The 10,248-nt window shown below is 41.2% G+C and overlaps 1 protein-coding gene across 5 annotated transcripts in view; it reads right to left on the bottom strand.

Moving 5' to 3' along the window:
- mprip (myosin phosphatase Rho interacting protein) overlaps positions 1 to 9,908 on the bottom strand; it is a 78,542-nt gene extending 68,634 nt beyond the window's left edge. For 2 of the 5 annotated variants that reach the window (XM_061967170.2, XM_061967169.2), the window contains exon 1: positions 8,984 to 9,908. In XM_061967170.2, coding sequence (XP_061823154.1) covers positions 8,984 to 9,106 — 123 coding nt within the window. In that variant the 5' untranslated portion in view covers positions 9,107 to 9,908. The remainder of the gene's footprint in view (positions 1 to 8,983) is intronic. The other 3 variants (XM_061967173.2, XM_061967172.2, XM_061967174.2) reach the window with 2 other exon arrangements.
- Positions 9,909 to 10,248: the final 340 nt, after the last annotated feature.

Genomic DNA, 10,248 nt, shown 5'->3' on the forward strand with positions numbered 1-10,248 from the left:
TCTTACTGTGTGAGGTTTCCCCTAGATTGCCAAGATAACCTGTGGCGGTGGGGGCGTGGTCACTATGACGTTATCTTATTTGCTATTATATGATTTTCTGTAAAAAAGGCAAAATAAATGTCTACATACATTTAAAAATAAATATGCGTTATTCGGCCTGTCAAAGTTAAGGCGATAATAACTATAAGTAATTAAAATATAAGTTCCTTTAACTGCACGATTACGGCAAAAATAACCATTATTGCGATTGATACTGTAATCACGATTACACAATTATTCATTAATTTGAAAACATTGGTATTTGTTTTATCGCCAAAACTCAACTTTAAATATAGTTAAATAAACCTGATATAAATTAGTAACGAATAAACCACAAAAAGACAAATAATAACAGTAATAACTATACATTTAAATAAGAATAGCAATATAAAAAACAATAAAATTAAGATTTTCCATTTTAATTAATATTAAATCTGTTTTAACCTTTTACAATTTGTTCACCACCATAGAGTGTGTGCTTTTTGTTTAAAATAAGAATGTATAAAATGTTTCTTGATTACAGTAAATGCAAAAACCCTCACATGTATTGGTGCAATACATCTTTGGACAATTTTGACCAATATCTAAGTTCGAAGCATAATTGTGTAAATGTATCAATACTTGCTTTAAAGAGGAACTGCACTTTTTGGGGGAATTTTGCCAATCATTGTGAGAGACAAGAACACGTCTTTTTTTGAGGGGGATTTGAAAGAAGATTAAAACACCGTTTGAAAGATGTGTCTAATGAGAATCACGGTTGTAGCCTTCAAACGCCTCTAAAACAACTTCAAAACCCTCGACACATTCATAACAATATGTAACATGTACAATATTTACTGTATTTTGATAATTTTAATCAATGCCGGAAATAAATCTTCAGCACATTTATTTCTGTTCACATAGCAGCGCACGTCAGACAACGTGTGTTCCTACTTCCGGATACAAAACGCTTGTGTGTGTTCTAATTATGGCAGACTTGGTAACAAACAACAAAGATGACTATTTTTGGACAGATGAGGCCTCAAAACCTTATCTTTTTGAATCTGAAATTATGGAGAATGAACTACTGCTTCTAGAAGCGAGCACTAAGGAAGAGTGAGACGTTAGAGCAGACGGAAGTCGATAGTGTCAGGTGAAAGTGAATCGAAGCTGCAAGATGTGGAACTTGAAACTAAGCTATTTCGACAAAAATTGGCGTGCTTACCCATTAAATAACCGGAAAAACGTCACTGGCAAGCTGGACCAAACACATAACTGTCCATCGAGTGACTCACACATTATATCGATCATGATCAACGCAGCACGTCATGCGTGTATCATGACAGACAGCATACACTGCCTGGCTAGCGGTGTTCAAACAAAACATGAAATGTGGGCTAATACTACCGTATTTTCCGCACTATAAGGCGCACCGGATTATTAGCCGCACCTTCTATGAATTACATATTTCATAATTTTGTCCACCAATAAGCCGCCCCGGACTAAAAGCCGCGCCTACGCTGCGCTAAAGTGAATGTCAAAAAAACGCTGCGCTAAAGTGAATGTCAAAAAAACAGTCAGATAGTTCAGTCAAACTTTAATAATATATTGAAAACCAGCGTTCTAACAACTCTGTCCCAAAATGTACAAATGTGCAATCACAAACATAGTAAAATTCAAAATGGTGTAGAGCAATAGCAACATACCGGTAATGTTGCTCGAACGTTAATGTCACAACACACAACACACAAAATAAACATAGCGCTCACTTTCTGAAGTTATTCTTCATTCGTACCGGTAAATCCTTCGAATTCTTCGTCTTCGGTGTCCGAATTGAAAAGTTGCGCTAGCGTGGCTTCCAAAATGGCGGGCTCCGTCTCTTCGAAATCATCGGATTCAGTGTCGCTGTTGTTGTGCAGCAGTTCTGTGAATCCTGCCTTCCGGAAAGCTCGGACCACAGTTGTGACAGAAATATCTGCCCAGGCATTTACAATCCACTGGCAGATGTTGGCGTATGTTGTCCGGCGTTGTCTGCCCGTCTTAGTGAAGGTGTGTTCGCCTTCGGTCATCCATTTTTCCCACGCAGTTAGCAGTCGTGATTTGAATGCCCTGTTGACACCAATATCCAGCGGTTGGAGTTCTTTGGTTAATCCACCCGGAATGACGGCGAGTGTTGTATTTGTGTGCTTCACTTGTTTTTTGACACCATCTGTGATGTGGGCGCGCATAGAGTCATATATCAACATGGACGGAGCAGCGTGAAAAAAGCCACCCGGCCGCTTCGCGTAAACTTCCCTTAACCACTCGCTCATCTTTTCTTCATCCATCCATCCCTTCGAGTTAGCTTTTATGATGACGCCGGCTGGAAAGGTCTCTTTTGGCAAGGTCTTCCTTTTGAATATCACCATGAGTGGAAGTTAGCATGGCAAGCTAGAACCACAGTGAAGGATGACTTCTCATTCCCTGTGGAGCGAATATTCACCGTACGTGCTCCCGTTCCACAGTGCGGTTCAGTTGCTGTGAAATACGGTAGTAATCCGTGTGCGGATGGAGAGATTGCGTCTTTTTATGACCCGGATCGTTTAGTAGGAGCCATTTTGTGGTCTTTACAGATGTAAACAGGAAATGAAACGTACGGTGATATCCGCGCGTTTTTTCTTCTTCTTCCGGGGGCGGGTGAAGCGCTTCCTGTTCTATGGGGGCGGGTGAAGCGCTTCCTGTTCTATGGGGGCGGGTGCTTTCCTTGGCGGTTGCTTGCGTAGAAGAAGAAGCGCTTCCTGTTCTACCGGGAAAAAAGATGGCGGCTGTTTACCGAAGTTGCGAGACCGAAACTTTATGAAAATGAATCGTAATAAAGCGCACCGGGTTATTAGGCGCACTGTCAGCTTTTGAGAAAAATTGTGGTTTTTAGGTGCGCCTTATAGTGCGGAAAATACGGTAATATGATTGTTCATGTTTTTCAGTCAGTACAGATCGGTGTCTTATCGCATTGTGTTGTGCATTACAAACTCAAAACGCATTTCGTGCTGACGTAGAAGCTTGCTTATCTCTTGCCGTAGTTAGCTACGGCCAATACCGTAGCACGCCAATGTGTTAGTACGCTAGAAAAAGAGTTCCTCAGTGTTCCCTCTCACAACAACAATGTCGCTACAGTTCGGTTATTATACAGGTTACTGTTGACAGTTTTTAAATGCATTTTTAAAGCGATTTAGAGGTAGAAGTGATTGCTCCCATTAGCTGCATTGCTAGCCACCAAGAACGAGACGATATTTATATGTTAGAAAGCGGGGAAAAAAAGTGTCTTCTAGTCTCTAATAATGATTGTGAACGATAGGCAAACATTTGTTTAAAAGTGCAGTTCCCCTTCAAGTACATTATGTATGTGTAAGGTACCTTAGACCAGATGTGGTGCACCAGGCTAGGGCTGCAAAATTAATGGAATTTTAAACGTGAACACGATTGTGGCAGCTACGATTAAATTTGGGTGATCGTGGGGGATATTAACATTGAAAAAAACAGGCTTGGCTGCATTTCAAACAAAACACTGTCACAACCAACAGTAAGGCAACCACCACGGGGCAACCGATAAGACAGTGGACTTATGTGAGAGCGAGTAAGCGTGAGTCAGTAAGTGTCTATGCACTAAATTAGTCCGATTTCTCAAATAGTTTGGCTCTAAATAAGCCTCCTACAAACCATGGAAACACTTTAATCCTACCGTGTTCGGTTTTTGAAAAGTCAGACTAACACACTTGGATTATGCGATTGGAAACCAGATCTCTAGAGGGGATGAACAGCCTTAGAGGAACCTTCGTATCACGCATGCGCCAGTCTTAACATGCGGGATACAACCCGGAAGCAAATACCATTCAATAAATACAGCAACAATTGTAATGAGAACCAATTGTAGTGTCCAATATTTTGGAAAATCATAAATACTGTAAAACCTGAAGATTTTTTGGGTTGAAAAAAATATCAAGTTTTCTTGTCCTAATTAAGACAAATGTTTTAATGGTGTAATTGTTTGAATTAGTTGAAAAATGTGGAGGATTAGTGGAAAGAAAAAAAGTAAATCGTAAAAAAACATTACGATTTACGGTAAAATATGAAATTTTGGGGAACGTTTGTTGAATGAGCCAATATGTCCTGAAAGCGCTGAACGTTTTAACGCTTGAACGGAATCAATCGGATGAACGGTTTTGGAGTTAGAGGAAGTAGGGGAAGCTATTTTTCAGCTACTTGTGTGGTGTTCAGGTCTGTGGGACCCGTTTTCATTTTTTATTAAAAGAAAAATGATACAATTAATTAATTTTTCAAACTGAGACTTTGGCTCATTTTCTGTGAAGAACATATATCAGAATACATATTTAATGACCACACACCATACACCCCTCCTACACATTTCTATTACAGATAAGATGTCCGGGCCTAGACAGGAGGAGGACAGAGTGTAGGTACACAGAACATCAGAGGGTCAAATGTGCGAGAAAATGAGAGCAGACAGTGTTGACAAACAATGTTGCAACCTTGTGTGGGAACCGCAGGTGCAGAAACACAAAAGAAGAATCCCTGTGGGATGCAGAAACTGGCAGAGAAATTTTCCGTGCAACGTTCATATTGTTGTTACTCAACCAGCGTTTGTGGGTCTGATGGACCCGTTGCATTTTGTGGCTTATAATGCACATGTTTATTGGGATAAGGTAAACATCTGTTCAGTATTTTAACATAAAAGTGTTTGATTGTGAGGCATTAAAAGCCACAAAATGCAATGGGTCCATCAGACCCACAAACGCTGGCTGAGTAACAACAATATGAACATTACACAAGGGTTGAACATAAGTACAGTCTCCAATAACAGATAAAAGAAATAAACATGCTAACTTCACTTTAAAAAATATAAATAGCTCCATATCATCAGGAACAGCAGAATTAAAGTTGATAAATGCTTTGGCAGTGTTTTATATTTCAAGGTTGCTGATTCGCTAATTTTGCTGTCAATCAAACAGGGATTGAGCCCAGACAGGTCATCCGATCATCATGCGGAAGCCTTGCGACACCCTTTAGAGCACTCTTATTCATTAGCTCACCGTCCGTGGGTGGGACAAAGTAGAGTATTCATCCAATGATTGTCTAGTTTGGTTTGGCTGCAGCACTGTGACGCTACCACATCAAAGAAAAAAGTTGTGCCAACTGTCACCGAATTCGCTGATTCTAAACAAAATGTAAACGCATCCTAGTCAATGAAATGCAAACACAAAATAACATATTTGACGACTTCTTTATATTTTGGGGGAAGCTGAACTTCTCTTGCAGTCTTTAGCAATCGCCACTGCTGTATATCTGACATCACAAGTTAAAACAATGCAGCGGGTAAGAGAAGTCGGCAAGGGCTGGGTGGGTCTGGCTGGAGTGCCAAGTGGGGCTGTGCCAACAGTTATATTTTTGAATTATATCATTTTGCTCTGTTTTCAATGTTTGCTGCTTATTGTACAATGTACCTTGTTGAGAATTTTTCAAGTCTCTTGGGACTTTCAACGAACAACAAGCTGCAGCGAACATGAAGTCACACTTGCTTCATGCTGCTGCTCCAGTTGGACTTTCTCTCCTTAAAAGCCGCCACTGTCATCTTAATATTTGCGCTTTTGGTAGATTGTTGTCCGCAGGTATATCTCGATTATATTAAAGTACGTCCACATCGCAGACATGCTGCCTTCGCTGCAGACAATCTTGTGCATATTGCCTACGTCATCACAACATCCGGTTTCGGCAGTGCTGTTCTGGTGGTCAAAGTTTGTGTTTTTAAATGAGAAAAACATGTTAAAATTACATATCATTATCATTATGAATGTTCCTGTTAAAAAGTTTAAGTACCAATGATTGTTACACATACACGAGCTGTGGCGAAATTATTCTCTGCATTACACCCATTACCCGTGATCACCCCCTGGGAAGATGAGCGGAGCAGTGAGCAGCAGCGGTGGCCGCGCCCGGGAATAATTTTGACTACATTATTTATATTTATATATATATAATATACTGTACATTTACATGTATATGTATTTACAGTGTGTATATTAAACGTTGGTTGAAGAGTTTCGATGTAATTTTAAGTGCTTTATAGTCAGAATAGAACAACTTATTTAGGCTCCAGTGTAAGCAGACTTTTATTCACATTTATTTATTAGTTAAAATGCGTTAAAAATACATTTGTTCCTGTATCTCATAAGGTTTGTGAATTATAGGCAAAATTCCCCCAAAAAAGTGCAGTTCCCCTTTAAGGTGTGGCGGCTGTAATTTTGCCATGACAGTGGCCATGATCAGTTACTCAAAGGGGAAACCCTGCAAGTTTATTTGCCACAATGGTACTAAGCTAGTAACCGCCTCGGTCAGTCGAATATCAATGATCAGTCAAAGGTGATAGGATTTGAAAGGCAGAGGCTGATCACATACAATACTGATCGGTGGCTAATCGATCGAAACATCCATAGTAGAGACAATTAAAAAGGGGGGAAAGGATATAACAGACACGTCAGTTTCAAATATTCTCCGACTCATCGCCCAGCCCGAACTGCAGAGTGCGCAAGCTGACCATTTCGCGTATTTGAAAAAAAAACGTCTCCAAAAATTATTATTTCGATTTTAAATCCATCCATCAATCCATTTTCTACCGCTTGTCCCTTTCGGGGTCGCGGGGGGTGCTTGAGCCTATCTCAGCTGCATTCGGGCAGAAGACGGGGTACACCCTGGACAAGTCGCCACCTCATCACAGGGCTAACACAGATACAGACAACATTCACACTCACATTCACACACTAGGGCCAATTAAGTGTTGCCAATCAACCTATCCCCAGGTGCATGTCTTTGGAGGTGGGAGGAAGCCAGAGTACCTGGAGGGAACCCACGCAGTCAGAGGGAGAACATGCAAACTCCACACAGAAAGACCCCGAGCCCGGGTCGAACCCATGACCTTCGTATTGTGAGGCACATCATGATAACCTGACTCTCGCCAGACCCTTGTAGTTCGCTGAGCTCCACACAAGGATCTAGGCTCGAAGTAGGGCTGGGCAATATGGCCTTTTTTTTAAATCGCGATATTTTAAGGCCATATCGTGATACACGATATATATCTTGATATTTTGCCTTAGCCTTGAATGAACACTTGATGCATATAATCACAGCAGTATGATGATTCTATGTGTCTACATTAAAACATTCTTCTTCATACTGCATTAATATATGCTACTTTAAAACTTTCATGCAGAGAAGGAAATCACAACAAAAAAAATCACTATTTTTTTCATACAGTGTTGATGTGGAAATGTTTGCCTCGGCATTTTGATGGTGTGGGCGTGTGGCACCGAACCGAGATGATGACATGCGGAGTAAGCACTCTTCATTCTTTAGCAGGTGACTTTTCAAATGATGCTACATATTAGCAGTAATGCTACTTTTTATAGCAACGCTTTTGCCCCACACTTGACAAATTACTGTTGTCTTTTCAACATATTTCCACTTGAAGCCAAACCACCGCCAGACGATGGACCCCCTGCTGTTTTTGGGGGGAATTAATGATTCCTTAATTTGTTACCAGATTCGCACCTTCTTTCGCTCGTATTACCGCTAGCATCACAGCAAACGTTAGCCATGCTGCTACCTCTCTGCTGCGCGAGGGCGTATACTGTGACGTATGACGTATGTAGAAGTTGCGCTTGCTGTCTGTGAGAAGGAGACACAAGAAAGAGTGGGAAGAGCCTGTCGTGTAATGCCAGCAGCTAAAAGCAACTGCGTGAGAACGTGTACTCCGATATCACGATATAGTCATTTTCTATATCGCACAGACACAAACCCGCAATATATCGCGCATATCGATATATCGCCCAGTCCTAGCTCGAAGAAGGCATTGCAAACTCCTTCAAGATAGCAAAAAATAATAAACCAATCAGGATCGCCGGGCGGGATTTCATAGATGTGACGTAGCACCGAAGCGACTGTTTGATTCAAACAACAATGGCACCTAGCCCTCGCTGCGTCGTGTGCTGACATTGATTCTGCTATTGCAACTGTTTTGTCGAATCTATCGAATATTAATTATTTAAAAGATGAACAGAGAACGGTTGTGAAGGCATTTATTGGTGGCAAGGATGTTTTGGCTCTTCTTCCAACCGGGTTTGGATTTCCCAGCGTCGCTCTCATCAGCGTCAGGGGTTTATTACGATGTGAGTGGTTGAAGTAGCACGTCATTCAAGATAATGGACAAGTGGTTTTATCCAATCGCATACAATTGTTTTTTACAAGGCCCCGCCTTCTGAAATACATCTCCTATTGAGAAGTCCCCGATCCTTGTGTGGAGTTCAGCAAACTACAAGGATATGGCGAGAGTCAGGTTAACATCATGAAGCCCTAATGTCAAAAAGCTACAGATACTTTTAAAATATAACCAAGCGTTTACCCTTAGACTAGGAGAGTAGAGAACGCTGACGTTGCCTTTTTGGCACTTGAACCTCCTTTAAGGGCCCATCCTGCATGGCTTCATCATCTGGGATCAATTAGAGGACACACCAAAGACGAAACTAATGACCAGAGAGTGGCTCAAAAACAAGCCTTCCCTGATGGCTGCTGCAACAACAAAAATCTCTCTCCGTTCACTCATTTTGCCGGAAACCCCACTATATTATACCTTACAACGTATGATTGTACAGCGTACGCTCTTGAAACCCTATTGAAATGCAAACACACAAATAAAAACAAGTGATCACTGAACCCCAAATAGGGACGACAATGAAAAGTGTGCCCTAAACTGGATATGTCACATTAAAAAATATAATAAAAATAATAATCTAATATAGATACATAAATCACGCTACAATGTGAATGGCAATGCAATTAAAGAAAATGGTTTTGTCTTCATATAGAGCAATATATTCAAAGTAACAATGTCAAAACAAAGGAGTTAATAGTAAGGTACCTGTGTCAAATCCTGATCCGTCAGCAGATGCAACTCCCTTGGTTTGAAGCAGTTCTGACATTTGCTTTTGTTGAAAAAGTTGGCCTGGAATTTCCTACAGGAGTTTTCTTTAGCGGCAGACATGATCTTTCACCTCGTAGACTGTGTCGGATGTTCTCTGGGTGACTTTAAGCAGCAGTGCGATTGTAATCCTGCTGTTTACTTGTGTCTCTTCGTCTACTCCGACTTGGAAAAAGAACCGTCGCCCCGATGCATTTTCCAAAACAAAATAAAACAAAGTGTTCCTTTCTTAAAACCCCCTCTGTCTGTTTGATTGCACCCGATTCCCTTTCCTCGTGAAATAATTAGCCGCCATTAAGTCAGCCTTCCCATCACTCAATCGGCAAGGACTGCTTCCCCAGTTTATGGCCACACACGCCACCACAAAGCAGGGGGAGATGTGGCTAATATCCTGTTAGCTCCAACGCGATAACGTGATGGCGTAAAGCGCACAAACAATGTTAGCACACTGTTATCGCCCTCAAACTTGCAGGTGGTAATGTCCAGCGGGAGAGCATTGACTTCGGCGTGAAGAAGTGGAATAAAAAAGGCATGGAGTTCAGACAGGAGGCTGTTATCCCAGTCGCAGCAGTTGCTCCATGCTAGGCTAACAGTTAGCCAGCCAGCTCGCACATATGCTAACGCTAAAGAAATCCTCTTCTTGCTGGCGTTTAAAAAAAAAAAAATAATAATAAGACGGACCTAAACACCAAAGTACTCCGGTGCTTTTTTACCCCCCTCCAACAGATGAATACTCTGCATGTGGAGAGAGCACCGCGCGGCCGGTCACTCGTCGCTATTTAAGTGTTTAAAGATTCGCTTCCATAACCAGCAGCGATAGGTTTATTTTCTTCTTTTCCCAAGCCAGCAGCCAGAGGGAGAGGAGCAACCTGGCTGAAGAGAGCGGAATGCCAGGAAGTCTCGCGAGAACTGCTCAACGTCGCCACCCAGAGACCCAGCATGAATACCGGCGTTCCAAAATGAGACGAACATAATTAAAACAATTATAATAGTAATGATGATACAAAAACAAAATCATGAAATGGAATGAGTTTGAAATTAAATGAGTTTATTTCGGTCATAGAATCAACCATTTTGTGTGATCAATGTACATGTTTGATTGAAACTTTTATTAGTAGATTGCACAGTACAGTACATATTCCGTACAATTGACCACTCAATGGTAACACCCGAATAAGTTTTTCAACTTGTTTAAGTCGGGGTCC

This window comes from Nerophis lumbriciformis, linkage group LG11 (assembly GCF_033978685.3).
Source record: "Nerophis lumbriciformis linkage group LG11, RoL_Nlum_v2.1, whole genome shotgun sequence".
In the NCBI taxonomy this organism is placed as follows: domain Eukaryota; kingdom Metazoa; phylum Chordata; class Actinopteri; order Syngnathiformes; family Syngnathidae; genus Nerophis; species Nerophis lumbriciformis.